The following is a 25,116-nucleotide window of genomic DNA, read 5'->3' as shown; positions in this document are numbered from 1 at the left end:
CAGTGGGGGTGAGGGGAGAGGGAAAGCAGTGATTTACTCACATATGGCTGAAAATGATAACATTTCCCCAAATGAACAAAAACATGTTGAACTTAATTTCCCTCAGCTTCTCCCTTGCCAGGGAAAGCAGCAATTACTGGGATGAGGGAAGAGGAGAACATGACACACAGAGCATGTTAAATGTCAGGCAATCCCCAGGGAGGCAATTAGCACCTTGCAGGTTTATGTCTTAGGGGTGCAGATGCTGCCATGCAGCTACAGACAGGCAGCTTAAAACATCTCGTACACCCTCAGCTGTTTTGAACCCCTGAACAGAGCCATAACTGAGTCCTTCAACCATGTAAGATGCTCTTCTGCTTCCCTAGAAGGGTCCTGATAGGCTCAAAAAGTGAATAAATGCTGGCAGACTTATAGGAACATCAGTAACTAGCCTGAAAACTCATTTTGCAAGTGTTTTTCCAACTGTAGGACAATATAAAACAAAGACACATTCTGTATTTGAATCCACTGTGAGAATATGTGAAGATAAAACTGACGTGGGCAGCTGAGCTGTGGCTAAATGAATGGAAACTGCTTTGAACACCAAATAGCTGTGACAGATTTCAGAAGGGTCTCTCCTTTCAACAGAAGACCTGCCCGATCATTTCATTGGTTTTTAAAAGAAAATAGAATTAAAATACCCAAGATAAATCAAACCAAAGGGATCTGCAGGTATATATACAGCAGTTCTCACTGAAGGAGCAGCTTCAGCTTTCACTACTGTTTTCTCCTGATAGCAAAATATGAGGCTGTTGAAACAAGGGCAAAAGAGCAGAGGCTGGGCTGGGGAGGGTGAAGAGTAATACTTGACAAGTGTGAGTGTGGAGAGGTGGGAGAAATCACACCACGATGGCAGGGGTCATGCAGCAGGGAATTGGGAGAGGTGAAGAGCAAGGACTGGGAAACATATATCCAGAAACCAGATCATTAACCCTAACCATTCTGTGATTCTATGATTAATATTTGCTGCAAAGCTGAAGTGCAACTGAATAGCTGCAGTCCTTTTGCTTGGTGGCATCGCACAGCACTAAGCATCTTTCTCTGAGGGTCTGAATTTGCCAGGTGCTGAGCAGCTTCCCAGGAACCGCTCATCAACCCATGACTGGGACTAGCAAGGTGCAGGGTGAGTGCACAGGACTTTCTATGACAAGTTACCAGCCTTGCCAAGCAGTTAGCAGGGGGAGATCTTTAAACAGCCCTGACAAGTCTGCGGTGCATTGTGTGGAACAAGGTTTTCAAAACACATCAGTCTCAAGCACTGAAAGGATCATCAGGCTGGAGCTGTTTGTAACACTTCGGGGAACAATGACAATTGCAATGCACTGCCCTGCAAGCCCAGCTCAAGTTCAACAGATCAGCAAGCATCAGGAATCCAGACATTATTCTGAGGCTTCCCAGTGAAACATAATCATAGAGTGGTTTGGGTTGGAAGGGACGTTAAAGCTCATCCAGTTCTAACCCCCTGCCACGGGCAGGGACACCTTCCACTAGAGCAGGTTGCTCCAAGCCCCTGTGTCCAACCTGGCCTTGAACACTGCCAGGGATGGGGCAGCCACAGCTTCTCTGGGAAAAGTCTGTGCCAGCGCCTCAGCACCCTCACAGGGAAGAGCTTCTGCCTCAGAGCTCATCCCAATCTCCCCTCTGGCAGGTTAAAGCCATTCTCCCTTGTCCTGTCCCTACAGGCCCTTGTCCGAAACCCCTCTCCAGCTTTTTTGTAGGCCCTTTAGGCACTGGAGCTGCTCTAAAGTCTCCCCTTAAGGAGCCTTCTCTTTTCCAGGCTGAATAAGCCCAGCTGTCTCAGCCTATCCTCATGCTTAGAAAGCTTTTGGTGCTCAGGTTTGTTACTGTTAGCAGTAAGGTTAGAAAATACCTATACTAATTGGTGCAGTATTTTATAGTTATTATCGTCCCTTGCTTGCTTAAACAGCCTGACATGATGGTTAAACCTGTGGTTGAACCAGAGGTTAACTTGTGGTTAATCATCGTGTTATGGGAGATCACACACTCCCAGTGTTGCAGAAGACTTGTAGGCAAATCAGCAATCCTGTGATGGCTAAGAGAACATCAGCACAGAAAGATATATTCAAGTCATAAAGGCTCTATCACTGGCAATGAACAGCTAGTTCTGTGTCCTGCAGCCTCATCCCTATTGCAGACAACACAAGCCCTATGCCTTTCTGTCATGAGACTGGGAACTGATGAGATGGGAAGTGGAATCCAAAATGCTTCTCACTTACCCTCAGCCGACGTCCAAAGACGGTGACCTGCCCTCTCGCTTGCTCCTTCCTCTGCCTCCACTCCACGAGATTGAGGCCGTTGTCGATGGGCAGGGTGACGTTCCTCTTCCCCACCGTGGGGTTGACAGTGCCAGCCAGCAGATGTGGCTCTGTTTGCAGGGCTACCTCCATGCCGTTAGCGAGCATCAGTCTGAGAGAGCCATCAGCACCGATGTAGTAGCTGTTTCGAACTTGGTCTGAAGACAGAAAAGAGATCTTTTGAAACCCAATGATAGAGCCCCAGCTTTTCATTTACCCCTCACCCAAGCTTCATCAGCATTTCTGATGGTTGTCACCAAATGCACTCTGTCACTCACCTGTCCTATTCACAGTGAACAGAACGTTGGTTTCATCAGTGATGGACAACCCCATTTTCATTCTGATGAGGTTCTGCACCTCAAATTTTGCAGAAAGGTCTTACACAAGTTAAAAAAGGCACCAATATAAAATCCACGTAATACCCTAGCAAAGGGCACAGCTTCAAACCTCTTCCTCTAGGCTAAACCACTGGGTGGTGAGATATGTGTTTTAAATCACAGTCCGGATGAAAACTTTCCACGTTTTTATATCTTCAAGATCCCAATTCCACCACAAGAGATGAAAAAATGAGGCCACCTCCTTGTCTCACCAGTGACAGGAAATTGCACAGCGAGTTAATGCTCACCAGTTCCCCAAACAACAGCCAAACCCTTTCACCTGGGAAGGCTTTCAGGAGGCAACCAAAGTCCTCATGTTTGGAGAGAAAGCAGAGGCACTAAGCTCCCACACATCTCCATACATCTGGCCTCCGCTAGCTCATGAAAGATCAGCAGAATTTGTGGCCAGGATTTGGGACTTCGGGAGTGAAAGAGAAGAACTATATCTTTTTCACATCCTTCAGGAATGAGGCAGGCTGAAAGCCCATCCTTTGAATCTCCAGCTGGCATTTCTCTCTGTAGAGAGGAGCTCATGAAGGGTAAGAAAGCATAAGGTTTGCTCAGTGCGGAATGGCTTTAAAAGCACATTATACAAAGACTGCCTTATCTGAAGCTCCTCAAGAGATGGAAAATATCACCATTTCTGTCTCCCAGGCTGCCATAAGTACCTAATTGTGAATAAAAACCCCCATTAAAAATTCATGTCAATTGTTTTTCCATTCTGAAGCAAGTTGAGTTTTGTTCACTACTTGCTCTGCCATAGCACAGCAGGAAACGAGATCACAGCTGTATTATCATCTCGCCTGGACAAAACAGATCAGCAAAGAGCACAGTTTGGTATTATTAGGAAAGGAAACCTGAAACCAGTTGGTCTTTTCCTATAGTGAGTCTGCTCCTGCTCCTGTTGTAGCCAGCTGGAATCTTGCCTTACCAATCTCAGCAGGACCACAACTCACTGTACACAGTAGTAATAGTGTCAAACTGTGGTGGCACTGGATTTTGCCACTATAAACATACAGCAGTGACCCATAATGTAGATCCAAGTATTGCAGCTATACCACTGAGTAGTGAAGTTGGTGGTCTTTTGACATAGACTCCAGCAGGATCAAACCCACTCCATGCTTGGCTCTGCAAATGGAGAGAAGGGGCTGTCACACTTCCCAGATGCTTGGTTTGGTGAGAAAGTGGTAGCAGATGCAGTTTATATCGAATCAGTGAAAGACCTCTGCACAGTTAATATATTCCTTCCAGGAAACAGGGGAAAGCTTGAAGGTCACCATGAAATTCACTGGACATGTGATGTTCCCTTTGTGTCACATAAGCAGCATGGAGGGGTTATGGTGGATTGTTACCAGCAGTGTGGTACAGCGTGGGGAATTTAAACCCTCTATGTCCAACATTATCCCAAGAGAAGACTCTTGCCTGGCTTTGGAAGCCATTTCTCAAGGGCTACATGAAATCCAGGGGCCACGGGATGTGGTATTTTATGCTGCTTTGACTCTAAGGCCCTATTTTGGCCTTGAACAAATGCTCACTTTGCCATTAGTCCAGAGGACAAAATCCCACAGAGGTGCTGAGGTGCCTGTGAGCTGTAGAGGCTCCTAAATCCATCCTACAGGAATCCATAACCTTCTGAAAATGCCTTGTCAGATCTCACCCATTCACACTGTGACCCAGGTTTCCTGAGAGGTTCACCAAGGATTTGGGAAAGCTGGACAGAGCTGTGAGTCCAGAAGGAACATGCATGAGCAAAGGGAATCTGAAATATGCATTTTGCTTGAAGAACAACGGAGAGGGCAAGACACTCACAGACCTTTAGAATGGCTCCAGCTCCATCCCTGGAGAAGCACTTGGAAGGCAAATTACATTTCAGCTGTGCTCGATACATCCCTGGGTAACTCTTGCTTCAGTTTCTACAGCGCTGCCATGAATAAACAGCTACCCTAGTTTGGGAATTCACAGTCCCTAATGCCTGTGGGAAAGCCAGCCTCAGCAGGTCACAGGCCACCTCTGCTGCAATGTTATCCAGATCATCATTTTAGAGATAAAGTGAGTTTCTTTAGATCCAAGCATTTCCATAATTGTATACTTCTAAAGATAGTTAAGGTGTTTGCAATACCACATGTCCTGATGGTAAGAGTGGCCCTGTGCTCGAGGGCAGTACAATGAGGTAATTGACTGTGGCACCATTATCTAACTGTGCCTTCAGCTCCGGGTGTATAAATCACATCACAGTCAATTATGTCTCTAAACAGCCCCCAACAGTGGGCTCTATTGCTTAATTAGGCTCTTGAGGTGAAGCCAACCTCATGCCTGTGCAGTTGCCAGATGTCTTAATATGAGTGGATGGATGGGGCAGGGTAGAGGTTGGATCTGCTTTGCAGGCTAGAAGTAAAGAGTAAGAAAGACATTGTGTTCCCTCCAGGAATAGTGAGGATGGCTTGAAGGGGCTGGCACCCTCTCACTTGCCCTGTCCAGAGGCAGGAAAAGCAGTGTTCAGGCACAGCAGGCACTTGCTTTTAGGAAAAGAGAGAGGGGAGGGATATATGAGTGATGTGGGAACAAATGTGACTCTGGAACACGTTGGTCTCACTTGGAGCACTTCGTTCCTCACAAGGGGAAATGATGTTTGACACTCCATTGCCATCAGGCACAGGCTAAGAGTGAATGAGAGCTGGGGAGTGAAGAAAGCAGTCTGAAAGTCTGCTCCTTTTCTCCAAGCCCCAGGGAACAGGAATGATGGCTCACCCTGACCCTAAAGAGCCTTCAGAACTTGGAGCTCTAGGTTGGCGTGGTTTGTGCACTACAACTTCTGCTCCTACCAGTATTTCAGCACATTTTCCCCCTGTTATTAATTCCTCTTTTACTTCCCTCTTCATCACTTTTCCTCCGCCTCATCAGTCCTCCACTTTCCCACTTTCCCATCACCAGCAGAACTGTGCTCATTTCCAACAGCCACAAACTGCTCCCACCAGCCCTACCCTGGCTGCCTATCTCTCTTTGCTCCTTTGTGCCTCTCCACACCAGCCCTTTAGCTCAAATACAGACCTTCTGAGGACAGAGATGGTCATTTGCCTGGATGCTTCCTTCTGAATGCTTGAATAGCCAGGGAACAAAGAATCACAGAGGTCCCAGCATCCAGCTGGAAACCTGTTCCAGGATAAGAGTAGCTGCTAAGTTGGAAGCCATTAAGAGAATGAAGCAAAGGGGTAGGCTGGAAGTGCAGCTAGATTTATGCAACCCTTTTTGTTATAACAAGAATGGTGATGATGATGGAGGACTGCACGGCAAGGGTGCTGGCTGAGAATGAAGCAGAAAACAACTGCAGAGCAACTACAGAGTGAGGGAATGTGGCTAAGTAGGTGTGAGTATGCATCTGCACCAGCACGTAGGGGTGCTGAGGATGCAGGTGAGGCAGGTGAGTTTTGGTGCTGGCATTATCAAGATCATGCCTGTTTCGTGATCACAGAATCCCAGACTGGTTTGGGTTGAAGGCACCTTAAAGCTCATCCAGTTCCAACCCCCTGCCACAGGCAGGGACACCTTCCACTAGAGCAGGTTGCTCCAAGCCCCTGTGTCCAACCTGGCCTTGAACACTGCCAGGGATGGGGCAGCCACAGCTTCTCTGGGAAAAGTCTGTGCCAGCGCCTCAGCACCCTCACAGGGAAGAGCTTCTGCCTCAGAGCTCATCTCAATCTCCCCTCTGGCAGGTAAAAGCCATTCCCCTTGGCCTGTCCCTGCAGGCCCTTGTCCAAAGCCTCTCTCCAGATTTCTTGTAGCCCCTTTAAGGCACTGGAGCTGCTCTAAGGTCTCTTCTTAAGGAGCCTTCTCCTCTCCACGCTGAATCAGCCCAGCTCTCTCAGCCTGGCTCCACAGAGGTGCTCCAGCCCTTGGAGCATCTCCATGAACTCCTCTGGACTCACTCCAACAGCTCCATGTCCTTGTTATGTTGGGAACCCCAAGATGGATAATCCATTGTGTCCAGCTTGGCTGGGAGAGGGACAGTGGCCAAACTCACCTTGGAGCAGGGTGTAGAAGGCTCCTGATGCTGACAAATTAGTTGTTATTGTAACATCATCCTTGCTGGAGGTTTCCACCTGGACGTGCACGGAGCTGTCAGTATCGCTGCGGAAGCTGCTCACTTGGCCAGTAGGGAAGGTCACGTTGGTCAGGCGGCCGAAGCTGTCGTACCTGAAAGGGAGGATGGAGTGAAGTCAACAGCATCAACAGGAGTGGGATACAGGAATCATCCTATAAAACAGAGACCAAGTCTTGAAGTCTTCACCCAGATTTTTCCCAGAGAGAAACACATTGTCACTGTCAGACTGTCTTGAATTTTTGGCTTCATGAGAAGAAAATCACAGCTTTTAGCTGAAGAAAATCAAGCACAGAACGGAAAATGACTAAATAAGCATTAGCCTGTATTTTAACAACATTTCCCCCATACTTTGCACTGTGTTTCTTTATAAGAGTAACTTTATTTCCTATCCACTGTTCTGTGACTTATGGAAAAGCACTGGCCCATGCACCCTGTCTAGAAAGAACTAGGAGTTTATGAAGGCCACCCACTGTTTTCTCTAGTTGTGTCCTGAGCTCTTCAGCATTTTTTTCCCTTATTTTAAAAGCTAATATTAAAGTAGCAGCAAGGACCTGCCAGATTGTCCACATCAGAGAGAGAACTGTCCTTTGTGAACATGGTGTAGAGCCCTGAGTGCAGCTGAGACCCCCATGTCCACCTTATACTGTTCCTAGCACCATCTGGAAGGGCTGGTTTAAAGGTGTTATAAAGCAGCTCAGTTTTCACCCCTGCTGTGTCCTTGGCTTTTCCAATGAGGGAATCAACATAAGCACCATCTGGGATGGCTTCTGTGATGTGGACACTCATGTACCAGGACCCAGATGAAATAAGCTGCATACATGCAGGTCCCACAGCAGTTAACAAACTGGGGGGGTATTTATCAGTAAAAAAGAGGAGCAGACACTTGTGTCTAGAGGCCTCCTGAGCCAACAGAGACAACACACCATCCTGCCTCCCATTTGTGGCACTGCCAAAGTGTGCCTTTGGATCACAGACTGAGCTCAGAGCAGAGGGTTGGCAAGGGACCTGTGCTGTGAGGCTGTTGTAGACTGAAATGGAGAGCAGCAGGATGCTCTACTGGCTTATCTCTGCAGAGCTGTTGGATCTTCAGATGAGGTGGACCTTCACGGGAGGGATATTTAAATAGTTTTGGAGAAACAGGAGAAAAAAATCCAGCAAAAGCAATCAGTGGTGTTTGACTTCTTCCAAGTCCTGACCATATCATTTAAGAATGATTTATATGATATATAAGAAGATCATATCAACCAAACATATCACTTGGGGATGGATAATATCACAAGTGAATGGGTGGGTGCATGGAGAGGACTCATTCTTCTGTGTTACCCGTTGGGAAGCCTTTGATGGAGCACAATGTCCAGTGAAGGCACCATCCCTCAGAATTATAAACTAATCATAGAATCATACAATCACAGAATAGTTAGGGTTGGAAAGGACCTTAAGATCATAATGTAAATGATACATTAAGGATAACAGCTTAGAAATAATGATCTAAGAGGCAAAGCCCCTTCAAAGGGTTAATTTAGAAGAAGGGAAACAAGGAAGTCGGAAGATGTCACCCTGACAGTGGTTGTTCTGAAGAGGATTATAATGAATTGCTCATCACATCTACTGAGGATGTGACAAAAAGTAATCAGCTTGAGTGGAAACAAGGAAGTTTCAGATCAGAAGCTGAAGAACATTTTCCAGGCCCATGGTTGCTCCAAGCAACAGATGCAGCATTGGAAATCCCATTGCCCAACGCTTTTAAGGATAGGGGAGAGAAATGTATTAGGGAGGGACAAGATGTAGTTGATCAGACTTTGGAGGGAGTAGATGGTTGTGGAGCTCTTGATCCTCCTCTTCAGAATTACTCTGAGGTGGGGAATAAAACCCCATCTAATAACAAAAACCCCTAAACAAACAAAATGGGAAGGGAAGGGGAAAGGGAAGGGGAAGGGGAAAGAAAAGGTGAAGGGAAAGAGGAAGGGGAAGGGAAAAGAATGCACTCTTAAACTGCAACCTATGAGACACCAGGAGCAGCCATTGGACTGACTCTGCAATATACAGCAAAAGACAGTCATCTCCTCTTCCATTCTCAATCCATTTCCAGATCTATATACAATGCTTGTACTTCGCTTTCGACAATACTCTGGCAGCGCCTTAGTGTGAGGAAGGGCTGGTTGAAAAGTTCATTTTTGCCCAAGTTTAATATTTAGTACATAGTGACTAACTAAGCAGGTGAGCTCATTGCAAATCTCTCCAGCCCTCGGGTTCAGAGCCACCATCACGTGGAGCTTTTCTTGCCCATTGAGCAGAGTGGGAGGTAGGAAGGCAGAAGAAAGCATTTGGTCCTCCATGGTGTCAGCCTATCAGTCATGGGATTATCCAAGCATGGGGGACAAGGCAGCCTTGCCCTTTCCCTCCAAGATCCTGGCAATCAACCAGCCACTTGTGCAATGGAAAAGAGAGAAGGAAAATAGAAAGGCATGAATTCAGGACTGCATTGCAGGAGTTTGGCAGAGACCAGTTAAAGCTTTTCCAAGCAGCCAGCAGCACACAGCTTGGATCTGAGCTGAATCTCCTTGCAAGAGCCAGGACTAACGTGCTCTCAGCACCAAATGCTTTGCTCCATGCTTGTGGGTGTCCTGTTTGCACTGAGATGGTATGCGCTTTGATTGCGCTTTCTCCACAGTCACCTGCACTTCTCCTCCTAAAACAGTGAGTCTTAGCCTGAAAACATCACAGGTGATGATATCTTTACCCCATCTGCTGAGACAGGACACAAACGACATGATTTAGTCTCCCCCTTGAGCTGAGAAAACATGGTTATTGCTAAAGATGTGTTGTGTAACACCCCAAATTCTTTCTACCATGACATTAGGAGTCCTATATATAAACCAGTCTGAACTGTAAAGGTAGACCCAGACCTCACATGCCCCGAAATTTAAGGAGGATGGATGTGAATTTGGAATCTTGGTGGCAACAGCAGGACTTATCTATATTGCTCGATTTATACTTTAAATAATGAGCTGCTCCTGAAAACGAGCCTGATTCACCTCTTAAAAGTCATGGCACAAAACGACATGTGCTGCACTGAAGTGGTGAGTTTGGTGTAATACAGGTGTGAGTGTGAAGGGAGGTCTGTGGATTAGGGAAAGAAGGAGAGCAAAGCCAGGATGAGGGCAGAGAGCTTGTCCGTGTGAGGGACATGGGAGCTATTTCACTTAAGTGTTGAGTCAATGTCTTGTGAGTCATGTTTTATCCTAATTGAATGACACTCAGCACCATGCTGAGAGTCACCAAGAAACCTGTGCTCTATGCAAGCCCCACTTTGGTGCTCCAAAGCAAGCCTCAAAAACCTGCGGATGCCCAGTTTAACAGCCCCAAGCACGAAACAGTGTGATGGTGCTAGCCCTCTGCACACACATTTCTCTTTTAAAGTCAAAATTGCTAAGTACAATACATATATTTTACACAGTTACATTTTTACAGCTGTACAAAACTTACATTACAGGGCAGAACTTCACCAAAGGCAAGGACTTCCATTTGGGACTTTGGATCCTGAAAACCAAGGCTCTTTTTGGGCCAGAACAGTCTGGAATGGTGTGCTGGGATTGGTTTAAGATGTCTGCACATGTACATTAGACTTTCGGCACCTCTTTAGTCACCCCATTAGCCTCCATCACAAGTAACCTGGACCATCTGTGTTTTCTGCCTTTGCAAGAGCTGCTGCCCCTCTGCCAAGCAGTGAAGAAGGGACTTGCTTTGGGGGTGACAGCTCCCCTGTTTGCAGCTGTAAGAAGGTCATGCCTTACACAGGGAGAAATGGGAGAAGGCAGCACAATTACACTGTTCCAATTTCTATTATTATTTTTATCTGGCGGCAGATAAAGTGTAAAACACCCATGTCCAGAGAAAAACTCCTTTTAGCCAGCCCAATGCAAAAGGAGGTGTGGGAAGCTGGATAGCATGGATACACATAGCATTTTCCTCTTGGGAAGCAGTTCCTTTTCTCTTTTGCTCAGGACTGGAGCATTTTCCCCTTTTCCCTTCATTTAGATCACACAGCACATACCTGATATCATCTGTCACATACTCCCAGTCTCTCTGGATGTATCAGCTTGAAGGCTTGCGCACCCCAAAGAGATAATGTGCTTCATGAGTTAAATGAGGTGGTTCCTTCTACCTCTGCTTTCAGCCCTATAAAGGCATTTCTAGGGCACACCCTCAGCTTGGAGAGGAAGGCCAAGTTCCTGGTTCTTATAGAGCTGCAGGTGCGCCCTGGTATTTGCAGTAAGATAAATCTCTCCTAGTCACCTCATTTTGCAGCTAAGCTGCCTAGGCCTCTTTCCACAGTGTCGGGATTTAGGAGTTGGGCTGGTTTTCATCACAGCCCAAGACTTCTGTGTTCTCCAAATGCTCTGAAAGCACCAGAATTAAGGAATATCTGAAACAGGCGAGTGCGCACAGCAGCCACTACGAGCAATGAATTCATCACCTGCTAACACAGCTGCTGCCTCCCATTCAAACCTGCTGCAGAGACTCAGCACTTACCATTACAGTGGCAATTATTAGGCCAGCAAAGGGAGCTGTTGCCATCCATTCCCAATTGGAAACGTATTTAGCTAAGGTTCAATGCACAGAATTAAAATGGTATTTGGTGCTTATGAGCCCTAATTGTAAGCTTGTAAACATTCAGAGCTTTCATTTATCACATTACCATTGTGTAGTGACCTGGGCCTTGGGAATTAAAAGAGAGCATCCTAAGTACCGTCTATCTATTCAGAAATCAATTCCTTGCCTGAGTCTCTGGGTTTCCTCATTTTAGCTTTTTCACATTTCATCAGCCTTTTATAACTACAAGATCAGAAAAAACCCACTATAATAATATTGCATTTAGTGCCAAAGCGTCCTTTGCAAACTCTATTTTGAATATGATTATACAAATGTGCACCTACTGCCTCCTCACGCATTTTCAAACAACATTAAACACAACATTAAAAATGAATCTGTATGTATGGAGGCAAGTGCTCTCCCTAATGACACAAGGTCAGGTTACAGCCGCCATCTGCAGAATCTTCTGACTGCCCAAATGAGGAAAATCTCTCTCCAGCTTTTATGATACTCGTAGTTCCCTCGGTTCTTAACTAAACTCTGACACCAGGCATTCATTTCAGGCCAGGCCAATGGTTCAAACATGACCTCACAACTTAGTGAGAGTACTGGAAAGATACTATATTATCATGGCACTTACTGGATTTTCATTGTAAATTCCTCAGAGGAACAATAAGAATCTTACTATTTTACCATGAAGAAACTGTGGAGCAAAGAAATCTCAGAATCATAGAATAGTTTGGGTTGGAAAAGACATTAAGATCATCCAGTTCCAACCCCTGCCATGGGCAGGGATGCCTCACACTCGACCATGTCACCCAAGGCTCCGTCCAGCCTGGCCTTGAACACTGCCAGGGATGGAGCATTCACAAGTTCCTTGGGCAACCTGTGCCAGCACCTCACCACCCTCACAATAAAGAACTTCTTCCTCGTATCTAACCTGAACTTCCCCTATTTCAGTTTAAACCCATCACCCCTTGTCCTATCACTACAGTCCCTGATGAAGAGTCCCTCTCCAGCATCCTTGTAGGCCCATCTTGCTAAAAGGAAACGGAGAGCAAAAGCCAAAGGTGTTTCTCATTCCACAGTCCGCTGCAGGAGCAGAAAGAGACTCTCACTTGAATGACTAAACCAAAGACACCACCAAAACTCAAGTGTATGACCTGAGATATCATCAGGTGCTAAATGGATGTTACTAATGCAGGCAGCTGGCTTTTCTCAGAGTCAAGAAGTGTCTGCTCCCATGAAGGTAATAAGCGTTATTTATCTCTGGGTTTGACTAAAAGAGAACAAAATTCAAATCCTTTATGCCAGCTGCAAGGCAGACAGTCTGCATCTCACCTTGGGGTAGATGCTGACCACAACACCCAGTTCTGGTACCCCAGTTGCCCAAAACCAGGGTACTGCTGGTACTGGGATGGGACCTCTGCTGAGTCCTGGGGGTCACTGGGAAGCCATCCAAGGTCCTCCTGCATGCTCAGTCCAGCTGGCTCCTACCTTCCACACATTACAGTGTGTGAGGTTTGGCAGAGCTTGGTTCTCTATAAAACAGCATCCCATGTTATGGGTCAAAGCTCCCCTCAGCACCCACCTGACGATCTGGCTCCACAAGACCCTTTTGCCCTCCAGGCAGCTGTGAGCCACATCTTGGGCAGTCCATGAAAAGGCTTTGAGTTTCTGGGCTTGGCTGGAGTGGTGTGAAAGGATTTAATTCCGTATGGGAGGAGGTGACCTTTGAAACTAATTGGGCATGCAAAGGACCTAAGCAAAAAGAGCTTCATCTGGGCTAAATAACGCAGTGAAGGTCTGACTTCGGCTCAGAGGGAAATGGAATTAATATACAGTGATACCATCTCAATGAGCTAATCAAGATAATTGCTGTATTCTTGACTTAAACAAATACATTAATAAGAATTCCCAGACTCTGGAGCAGACATAGAGCAACTGCTTAGAAACTTTATGAAAGCTGGTAGCAATTTTATCAGGTCGAGTGAGAAAGCAGCAACAACAAAGAAGCAAGAAGTCACATACCACCCTTTGTCTTTGACTTGAGGAGTGGAAAAACAAGAAGCTATTCCCCTGGCAGAGTTTCCAGATCAGCTTCCTTTGCTGCTGATTATCACTGTCACAAGTTCAATGGGAAAGCAAGTCTTTAATCCAGTTACTGGACAAGCTGAGCTGCATTGCATTAATTGACAGCAAATGTCAAGCTCTCTGCGGAGGCAGAGAAGGTCTCTATAATGCTAAAACGCTCAAAGAAGTCCTAGATAGGCCTTTGGGACAGGCTAATTACTGCAGGAGCGAAATTTCACTCTCAAGGAAAGGGAAACTGCACACCATTATACACTGAACCTTACTCAGCACTCAACCCAATAAAGCAGGATTGTTACAGCACGTTTTGGTGTGGGATGTGTGAAAGAAGAGCTGGAAGTGCTGTGAGCAAGTCTGCTGCTGCCTGATGACAGCACGTGTCTCCTTCTACTACAGAAATGAAGGGACAACAGGCCAGTCCAGCCTGAACTCTTGGAGGACCTGGATTTTCTGGTGTGCCCGGGAGATAGACCTCCAGTATCACTGTATCTCACCTCCTTCTCTCCTCTCCGGAATCACAGCAACATTCCCATATGTCACAGCTCTTTGCAGCCTTATGATAAAGGCTGAGAACAACTCAGGTTGCCTGAGCAACCTGGTTTAGTGGAAGGTGTCCCTGCCTGTGGCAGGGGATTGGAACTGGATGAGCTTTAAGGTCCCCTCCAACCCAAACCAGTCTGTGATTCTATGATTCTATTAAATGCCCTGGTATGAGCAACGACTGAAGGGGAACTAGAGATGCTGTATGTGTACACATGTAGTGTGGCCACTCCTGCTCTTCCATGTTGGATATCTGGTTTATGGTACTCAGTGGACAGTCAGGTAAAGGTAAACCTTAGAAGGACATTCTTCATGGGGCCACTAGTGAAGTGTAACCTTGTCAGCTGAATTTACCTTTACTCTTAAGTTTTTAAACAGTGGTGCCCAGCTTGCCCTGGCCTATAAACAACTATTATGTTCTCTCAACTAGTACGTTTCTCCTCAGAGTCAGGTTTCATGTTTTCATTCCTTGGCCACAATCAAAACAGAAATAGAAGCTTCACTTGCCCCATCAGCCAGGACTGGAAACTCTGAGTAGAGCAGTTACCAGCTGCTTGTGATCACAGGGTTTATCTAAATCACTTAAACTTAGAGTAGATTTCCTGATGTTTTGATACAGAAACTAATAAGCTAAAGGTATTGAATGTTGATTTGGTTTACAGCATCTTCTTCAGTTTCTTGGATACCAAGAACTTATATTTCATCCTGCCACGCCTGCATTTATCCCTGCAGTTCGTGTTTGACTCATGCAAATCTTCTGTCTGGTAGAGAGTATATCTTAAGAAAGACGTCTAGAGTCATGATTTAAGATACAAAGATACAATAGTGGATGGTCACTCCAACAGTTAGGCAATCTCAGCCTTAAATATCCTGCCTTCCTGTCAACTGGAATGTCTCCAGCTTTGCTTTCCAGCCCCTTACCCTTCTCAAGCCTTTCTGTGCTAGATTGAGAGTCCCCCTGTAGGTGATAGTTTTGTGCTTACATGCTGTGATCTAGACACTTCCCAGTCTTCTTCATGTTAAGATAAATAGATCTAGTCTCTTAGTTCTCCAGCAGAAAGCATTTACTCCCCATGAATGCATTTTGGTAGTGTTTTTCTGCAGAGCATTGAATTTTCACTGTCCTTCATAAACCGCAAACATCGGAACTGACAGTATTAGTCTCATTGATGCTCTGCAGGGATAAAATCAGCTTCCTACTACCCACTACAAGAAGAGTGGGATGAGTAAACGTGTTCATTTTATTTGTCCATCCAAGCAACAAGTTTGACAGATTTGCCATGGAATTATGCTGAGGACGACACTGAGCGACTTGATGCTTTGCTCACTACAACCTCTAGAGTCAATGCTCAGCCCAGTTCTTTAGATGTGGCCTGTTACATTTGTACCCTGGCATTAGAGGGTGTAAGAACATATTTTGTTTAATGAAACCTTCTTTATCAAGCAATCTAAGTATCTCACCTTCATTTACTGATCTTTGCATTTTAATGATCTGATTTATATTTTTTTCCCATATTACCTATGCATAACCTGGGTAGAATCAATCCCTGCTGATTCACCTGAAACAATCCCATTGGATCATAGAATCATAGAATGGTTTGGGCTGGAAGGGACCTTAAAGCTCATCCAGTTCCAACCCCTGCCACAGGCAGGGACACCTTCCACTAGAGCAGGTTGCTCCAAGCCCTGTCCAACCTGGCCTGGATGATTCCCTATTGCTGATTACCTTTGAGAGCTATCACAGAGCAAGTTCTTGAGCCATTTGATGTGTACTTTTAACAGCTGAGAAGAAGAGCAGACTGATTTGCTTTCCAAGTCCCTAGCGGACAGGTTAGGATAGGATAGGATAGGACAGGATAGGGTAGGATAGGATAGGATGAATAGTGATAATCTCCAATTCAAGCAAGGAAGATTTAGACTGAGCAGATAAAAAAGCTTTCTAGCCATAACAGTAACATAGGTAAATACATTGCTATCACTAACAATATTTATGAATAACTTAGATGACTTTGATAGGATCCATTTGACCAAATCATAGACATCTGCAGTATAAATATCCTGAGCTAATCATTCTGGACTACCTTTACAGAGAGAAACCTTCAGAATTCAACTCAACTCGTCTCCTAAAGCAGATACCTGACATAACTCATAAGAAACTCACCTTCAAAGTGCCTGCTTCTCTATTGCCTATAAAAGGAGGCTGAGGTAACTAATTCAGATATAGACTTTTACCCTGTAGTTCTATAAAGTTGCATTAGAACCTGCCAGGAACATTTAAATGGAGATAACTGATCACAGGTTTGGATGAGGTATCTCTGAAGACACATTCCCAGTTCTGTTTTCAGTGATGCTGTGCTATCATCTAGTGCTCACTTGCTCTAGTCGAGATTTCCATAGCCCAGCCACTGGAGAATACTGTCTTCCATTTAGTTCTAAAAAGCTTTCTTATGACTCTCCTGAAGTGCATAAAAGGACCAGAATGATGACTTTCACAAATGCTCTATTTTGTTAGATAGCAAGAAATAATGGATCACTGTTATATCCACAGAGAAAGTTGGATTTTAGCTTCTGTCTTGTTTTATCTCCTTTATATTTCAGTCACACTTTTAAATAAAAGATTATGTTTGAGGTGTAAATCTGACCGTTATTAACTGTAATGTTTAGTTTGCTTCACTGTCCATGGCTACATCTGTTTTCAAGCACAGGAACTATTGGGTTCTTTGCAAAAAGAAAATACCTCCTTAATTCAGCACAATGGTCCTGACAATATAGCAGGCTTCCACTTCTACAGAGAAAAACACACTATCTTTCCTCCCTAAAGCCTCCCTCAAGCAAATTCACTGTGAGAGATGGAAGGGTATTAACTTTGATTCACTGAGGAATATTGCTATAGTAATTGCAAGCAGAACATTGATGGAATGCAAATAACCTTTCAAAAGATTCATCACAGAGTTTCCATCAGTTCTTTTTGAGGCAGGAGCACTAATGGTGAGTATTAAGCAAAGATATTTGAAACTGGGCCTGGAACATTTTAAAGAAAGACCCAAAGCAAGTGCATGTCTAACACAGGAATATGTGGGTTTAGGCAGCTTTACTTCCTTCAGTCTCTTTATTTGACAGCTTTTTTCTCTGTAATCTTGGGAACTGTCTATTCTAGCCAAATTGGACTCTTACAATGGGTCTATTATTATGGTAGCTGAACACTTCCATGTAACCACTCAAACCATATGGGAAATTATGCACTAAAAGGAGTGTTTCAAAGAGGTTAGACTTGAAAATATAAATGAAACTGAGGAAGAGGGAGGTAAAAGGCTTCTCAACAACAGGATGAATTTGCAGACCCTCCTTCTAGGTGCCCTTCATTCGGTTATCTATCTTTTTCCCATTTGAATCAGAAATGTGCTGTCTTCATGGTAGTTATAAGCAGGGAATTCCTAACAGTAATACAGAGAAGAAGTACAAATCTTCAAGCCACTGCAGTCTCTGGGTTTTCAATGCATCCCATCTTCTCTCTGCTCAAAAACTTCTTTGGGGCAGGAATGGTCTTGAACAGTTCTGAGGCTATTTTTAAAGCTTAGTGAGGCCAATGACAACAATAGAGATGGAGCAGCCCATTAATTACAGACTCGTTTTCTGAGCAAGCTGTCATCAGTCATTGCCACTTGTCATTCTACATCAGCCCTTTCAAAGAAGCTTGAAAAGGACACTGCAGCTTGGGAAGGAGGTGAAAAGCTGCAAAAAAGAGGATCTGATGGAACTTTCACACTTCCAAAGCTTTCAAAGCCAAGAAAAATTCTCTGACATGCAACCTAAACACTCAGTCCTGACTGCATGTAAGGAGAAACAGGTGTCCAAATGACTCAGCTGATTTAAAACTCAGCAGAAACTCTGTCTGACTCTTGACTTGATAAAGGGAGGTTATTCAAATTCTAATGCACTTATTTCCAGTATTTTGTGTTTGCGTGAGATCCAATATTCTCTGTTCTGGCCATTTTATTTGGACTATAATTCTGTCCAGGGAATTAAATTCTATCAACCTTTCATGGTTCAGAAAGCACAGAATGAAATCAGCAGCACAATATTCATAATATACTTACTCATAAAACGTTGTCCAACCATTTTCATTGCTTTTAGTGGCAAGGAGACCAGAGTTGCCGTGGTAAGTCATCATGGCCACTTCATGCCCCTGTGTTGTTACACTCTTGAGTGCACTGTTGGTACCAATTGTCACCCAGTAGACTTGGCCATCAGGCACCACCAGCCAGAGGGGCATCCCTGTGGAATCTCTTCGGATATTGACCAAGTTGCCATTATTGTCAGTGATCAGGGTTATATCTCCATCTCCAGAGTAAGTAAAATTGTAAAGGTAATCTCCAGTGGTAAGGCTCTGAGTATAAAGGTGCTTCCCACTGGTGTCAAACAAGTAGAGTTCCTGGTCTATGGGTGAGGATAACTCATATAGGTTTTGTGTGTTGAGGAATGGTTTGTTTTTCCGAATAAAGCGGATTCGGATATTCCCAAGATCAGCAACATACAGCTCCCCATCCGCACACACCGCAAGGGAGGATGGCGCATTGAGTTTGGCATCCTTGGCATAGCCATCATCCCCTGAGAAGCAGTCACAGTTAGCATCGTTCTTGCAGTCACAGCTGCTTGGTGCACCAGCAACGAGGGATATCTCACCACTGGTGGTGACCTGCCTGATGCGGTTGATCTTCTTCTCATCAGTCTCAGCAATATACAGGACCCCGTTATGCGAGACAGCCAGGGCAGTGGCAGACTCCAGCGTGGCATGGATTGCCACCTTGCTAAGGAGGAAGTGATCCATGCCTGGCACTTGGCAGTGCATGGGCCTCCCTGCCACGATGCGCACTTGGTGGTTCTCAGATATCTGTAACACAACGTTATTGTCCAGGACGTAGAGTGAGTTATCCATTGGATTGACTGCCAGATCCGTGGGCCATTCCAAACGAACCTTAATGGTAAAACAGTACAAGGAAATTATTATAGCAAGACCCTTTTTTATGGCATAATTGTTATAAACCAATCACAATGAGGATGTATAAATCACTCGCAATGAGGATGTTTCAACATGGATTAAAGAAAAGAAAGGGTAAAAGAAAACATAGCTGCTTGATATGGTGGCCATAGCAGACATGACCCTGACTGAGGGGGCTTAGCTACTGGTCATGTGTAGTAGATACATGTGGACACTCACACTCCACATTGCAGCAGTGGTGGGAGCAGGGTGATGGACAGAGGTAGACCCACCTCAGCTCTTTCTTCACCTTGGTATGTGGTGTCAGGGGCTGTGGGAAGGGGCATCACTGCCCAGGGAATGCAGGAGTAAACAAAAAGATCTGAAGATTCATAGAATCCCAGACTGGTTTGGGTTGGAAGGGACCTTAAAGCTCATCCAGCTCCAACCCCCTGCCATGGGCAGGGACACCTTCCACTAGAGCAGGTTGCTCCAAGCCCCTGTGTCCAACCTGGCCTTGAACACTGCCAGGGATGGGGCAGCCACAGCTTCTCTGGGAAAAGTCTGTGCCAGCGCCTCAGCACCCTCACAGGGAACAACTTCTGCCTAAGAGCTCATCTCAACCTCCCCTCTGGCAGGTTAAAGCCATTCCCCTTGGCCTGTCCCTACAGGCCCTTGGCCAAAGCCCCTCTCCAGCTTTCTTGTAGCCTCTTTAGGCACTGGGAGCTGCTCTAAGGTCGCCCTGGAGCCTTCTCTTCTCCAGCAGGGGGATTCAAGAGGATTTTCCCTTTTCAAACAACTCTATCCTTTTTAAATTGGTGGAGCCTGGACCTGGTAGCAGAGAGCCAGGACTGGGAATTTTGTTGTGTGAAGTGCTATGAAATCAATCAAACAAAAGAGTGATCCTTTTACTAACGGATTTTCCAGACATGTGGCCAAGCTCCTCTGGGTAAATGGCAAGAAGGGATAGACACAAAAGTGGCAGCCGTGTCAGCATGTGTGTGTGCCTAAGTTATAACCACAGATTTTCTGCTTGATGCTGCAAAAATGCAAAATAGCGATTCCCAAGAAATTCAGGCAATTTCAATTCAGGGAATAAAATACTCGTATCTTCAGAGTGGTTTTCACTTTGCCTTTTTAGCATAGTGGAAGAATGTTTAAGCATTCCTAGTTCAAGCAATAGTGACACATCACAGTTCTGTTGCCCAAAAAAGTTGTGAATGCTCCATCCCTGGCAGTGTTCAAGACCAGGTTGGACAGAGCCTTGGGTGACATGCTCTAGTGCATGGTGTCCCCGCCCATGGCAGGGGGGTTGAAACTGGATGATCTTAAAGTCCTTTCCAACCCTAACTATTCTATGATTCTATGATTCTACACTGATAATCCATAGACACAAATAAACTGAATAAGTGACTGGTAACACCATGAGTGAGTGAGCACTAGAAGGTCTCCAACTATACTTCTGCAGTACACTGTCTTTTCAAGTGAGTCTACTCTTTTAGTTGCCAAAGCCAAGAAAGATTTACCACCAGAATCAGGGCAACTTAATTATTTTAATAAATATATGTAAATTGTACATTTTATAAGTTATTTTATTTTACTTCAGGTTTACATAGGAAAAAAAGAGTCAACATTGTGCCGAAGGCAACCAAACAATGCTTAAATGTTTTCCTGATGGTGCATCTTCCCCTTGGTAGAGGTGTGAAGTGTCATTGAAAAAGAACAACTGCCTGCACCCGTCTGGTTTTAATCTGTACCTGACAGCATAGAATAGAATCACAGAATGGTTTGGGTTGGAAGGGACCTTCAAAGCTCATCTAGTTCAACCCCCCCTGCAATGAGCAGGGACATCTTCAACTAGATCAGGTTGCCCAGAACCACATCCAGCCTTGAACACTGCCAAGGATGGGGCATCCACCAGCTCTCTGGGCAACCTGTGCCAGGATTTTACCACCCTCATTGCAAAGAATTTCTTCCTCACATCCAGCCTGAATCTCCCCTCTTTTAGTTTAAAACCATTCCATGATTCACTCTGGGATCTTGGCACACTCAATAAGGATGTGAAGTGCCAAGATCTCCCTGTTTCTTTGTTTCAAACCTTCCTCTCCCACCATCCATCTTAGTTGCTGCTGCTTTTCATTTGTTTGAGGTGACTAAGTTTGGGGGGCCTGGGGGTGGGGTGTGTGGTGTATTTTGCATCTATAAATGTTATATTTGCAACCTTATTTGAAGGACGAGATGTCAGCAAGCTCAAGTCCAGTAAACCATCTCTCACTGCGATTTTACTCAAAACCAAGAACAAGAAGAGACCAGAGGAACATGGGAGATTCCTATTTTTAAAGCCTGGAGCTGACATCTCTGCTACAGCCGTGGTTTACTTTCGGTGCTTTTATTCATGTTTGAATCCTTTTCAATATTTTATTTTATTTTATTTTATTTTATTTTGTTTTGTTTTGTTTTATTTCGTTTTATTTCGTTTTATTTCGATTTAGTTTTATTTTGTTTTGTTTCATTTCATTTTATTTTATTTTTGAGCATCAGAAACAAGGTATTTAGTTCATTGAGCCTTCTAATATCTGGGCTTCTGAAGCTTATTTTCATGGCTAAGCAGCTGTTGAGCTCTTTCTACTCCAGTTCTCTGTTTGCAAAATCTGCCTTTTCTCAGCTCCTGGCCTATTTTAACCCTTCCTGTAGTCAAACATTATAGCCTGTGGTTTTCTCTTTAATAATGCATGCCTCCATCCCTTCCAGTGGTCTTTAAGCTCCGCAGCCTTGAGTTAGCATCAAGAGCAGAGTTTATTCTGAACTGACAAGGGAATCTTCAATTTCTTAAAGACCATCCCTCGTCAACATTGGCAGCTAAATATTTCATGTCCTCATGTCCCAGGGAGCCTCATCAACCTGACAGAAAAGACCCTTCTAGCCACTGTAAATGATGAAAAGCTATTTCTCAAGCTGCTTTTTGGTTTGGGTTTTATTTTGCCTGATTTGGGTTTTGGTTTGTTTTTCTTTTTAAGTTAAACCTATCTTTGGTGCATTTGTCCAGAAAACCAGTGGTTAATCTGCCCATCTCAGTACAGGTTAATCTAAAATTGGCTCCTGCCATTTGATGAAGGGAAAGAAAGTCTTTAGCTGGTACATTTTAGCTCATCTCAGATGTATTTAAACATGACAGGCTGAGAAAGTTGGGGCTGTTCAGCCTGGAGAAGAGAAGCTGCGTGGAGACCTCAGAGCAGCTTCCAGTGGCTGAAGGGGGCTACAAGGATGCTGGAGAGGGACTTTTCATCAGGGACTGGAGTGATAGGACAAGGGGTGATGGGTTCAAACTGAAAGAGGGGAAGTTCAGGTTAGATATAAGGAAGAAGTTCTTTACTGTGAGGGTGGTGAGGCACTGGAACAGGGTGCCCAGAGAAGTGGTAAATGCTCCATCCCTGGCAGTGTTCAAGGCCAGGTTGGACAGAGCCTTGGGTGATATGGTTTAGTGTGAGCCGTCCCTGCCCATGGCAGGTGGTTGGAACTAGATCATCTGAAGGTCCTTTCCAACCCTAACTATTCTGTGAATCTATGATTCTATGATTCTATGACATTGTCATACATATAAGCCACGTAACTGGCTATAAAATAGTTTTTAAAGCCTGAATCCACCATGGTCTTGTGGTAACTGCCCCTGAAATTCAGCTAAAGAAAATACTATGCCTGTAAGATGAGAAACATACTACAAGATGGCCTTTAACCATCAAAATTTGCTTCTATAGAAGGCATGAGGGCTTTTAAACTGATAATTTCAGCTTGTTCATAAATTGCGGGCAGTTGGAACCAGCTGCAAAGACGCAAGAATAATCTTTTCAAATTAGAAGGAAAAACAAGAAGAACAGATTCCATATGGGAGCACGGAAATTATCTAGGTAGTTACAAAAAGGAAACCCCATTGACATCTATTGTGGCTGAATAACAGTACTTAGCCCTCCAGCTATGATCTATATTTTCATAGGAGAGGGCAACATTCCTGTAGCCAGGCAAACAACAAGTGGCACAAAGGATTCAAAGGACACCATCTCTAAACTGGCACAATTTGACAGGTTGGCCAATGCCCCACAAAAGCAAGTGCTGGGCTGTAACAGATTTCTTTTCTGTGCCATCCAGAAGTAAAGCAATCATCAAACTGAGATTTTTATATTCTCTCTTTCTTTTTCTCTCCACCTCTAAGCAGCAGGACTTAAAAGCCCAGCATGATGGTGGCTGCAACCAATTTGCAATCTGATGCAATTCAAGATTCTTGTTTTCCTGCTGTTGCTAATTTTGGCACCACAGCCTCCAATCAGTATTTCCTAGATGTTAATTTGATTCAGGTCTAAAATTGTGCTGGGCCAAACTAGGATGGGGGGAAACAAAGAAAAAAACCCACGGTTAGCTAAGTTGTAACAACAGACCATGGCACAGAGCCCTAGTAAAATGAGCACTGCTGCCTGGTCTTTATAGTCTAAAGCAACCAGTTTCCTGAGAAGTGTGCCTAAGGGAACCTGCCTTCCCAGGAATCTGTGTCTCCCTGATTGGAAGTGCTGAAAGAAGTCTCTTCTGTGGCTGGGACATCTTTAAAATCTCAGAGATGTGTGAGTTCACAGACATCCTTAGGGTTGGAAGGGACGTCTGGAGATCATCTAGTCCAACCCTCTGCCAAGGCAGGGTTACCCAGAGCAGGTTACGCAGGAATGTGTCCATGGTGGGTTTGGAATGTCTTCAGAGATGGAGACTCCACAACCCCACTGGGCAGCCTGTTCCAGTGCTCTGCCACCCACAACGTAAAGAAGAATCATAGAATCATAGAATGGTTTGGGTTGGAAAGGACCTTAAGATCACCCAGTTCCAACCCCCTGCCATGGGGAGGATACCTCACACCAGATCACGTTGCCCAAGGCTCCAGCATGAGGTGAAACTTTTTGTGTTTTGGTTTATAGCCACTGCTCCTTGTGCTGTCACTGGGCACCACTAAAAGGTCTGGCACCATCCTCCTGGCATCTGCCTTTGAGATATTTATATGCATTAATGAGATCCCCTCTCAGTCTTCTGTTCTCTAGACTAAACAGGCACAGCTCCCAAAGTCTCTCCTCATAAGACAGATGCTCCAGTCCCCTGATCATCTTTGTGTTAGGTCAGTTAGGTCTTTCTTTCAGTCTTTATAGGATCTTTCTTTTTGACCCAGTCATTTTCACACCATAAAATATGTAGAGACGTAATTCTCCTTGAGCCCTTGCCCTTTTGTCAAACAGGGGGAGGCATGCAGACATGCAGATAGGGTGAAGGCATAGGTTTCTGTTTTGTAGAAACCCAACCAAAACACCATCTTACCTGAGAAATGTCCATGACAGAGTCACAGCTGAGAGGCCGAGCAGACGTCAAGTCATTGGAACCCAACACTGTGGAGATGATCCCATTCTGATCAATCCTCCTGATCATAGTGCCATCCACAAAGTAAATCAGCCCAAACTTATCCACGGTGATGCCTGGGAAGGGCAAAAAGGGGATAGTCAGAAAGTAATGGCAACCTGACAATTATGGGATGAATAGAAGTTGGTGTCCAGTTTGACGCTCATGAAAGAGTGAGGTTGGGAGCAATATATTTTATGGCATTCAAAAGGGGTGAGATGAGAGTTGGACGTGGGTACTGCTGGTTACCAGAGGCTTTGACCTGGCACCATTCATGGAAGGCACTTCCAACTGGCACATGATGCCATTTAGAATTCCCTACTCACTTATGGAAAAAGGCATGGCATTTGGTCAACCACTGAAAGGAGAAGGTTTTCTAATAGCTACATGTCTTGCATGTTCAGAAACATGGTGTTATTGCTCATGGTATGAATATTAAGCCATGCACACGAACATGTGACACTGGTGAATCTTTCAGAAATGGAGATGAGAAAGGCTGTGAAAGATCCATCAGGTCAATCAAATTCCAGGTGGATAAACGTGGAAGGGTTTTTCTTAGAACAATCCTATTAATCTATATTATTTCATCTGTTTCTGAACTCTGCTAGGTGATTCAGTTCACTGTCCAAACCTCCTTTGTAGACATACTCCTATATGTAT

General features: G+C 44.7%; 1 protein-coding gene across 11 annotated transcripts in view; it reads right to left on the bottom strand.

The window, feature by feature from the left end:
- The window catches only part of TENM4 (teneurin transmembrane protein 4), a 1,610,848-nt gene that overhangs the window by 28,042 nt on the left and 1,557,690 nt on the right, over positions 1–25,116 (bottom strand). For all 11 annotated transcript variants that reach the window (XM_030476261.1, XM_030476262.1, XM_030476263.1 and 8 more), the window contains 4 exons: positions 24,379–24,533; positions 18,152–19,029; positions 6,750–6,922; positions 2,277–2,512 (listed from right to left, as the gene is read on the bottom strand). In XM_030476261.1, coding sequence (XP_030332121.1) covers positions 2,277–2,512; positions 6,750–6,922; positions 18,152–19,029; positions 24,379–24,533 — 1,442 coding nt within the window. The remainder of the gene's footprint in view (positions 1–2,276; positions 2,513–6,749; positions 6,923–18,151; positions 19,030–24,378; positions 24,534–25,116) is intronic.

Source organism: Strigops habroptila, chromosome 2 (genome assembly GCF_004027225.2).
Source record: "Strigops habroptila isolate Jane chromosome 2, bStrHab1.2.pri, whole genome shotgun sequence".
NCBI lineage: Eukaryota > Metazoa > Chordata > Aves > Psittaciformes > Psittacidae > Strigops > Strigops habroptila.
This window is presented reverse-complemented; position numbering and strand designations above follow the sequence as displayed.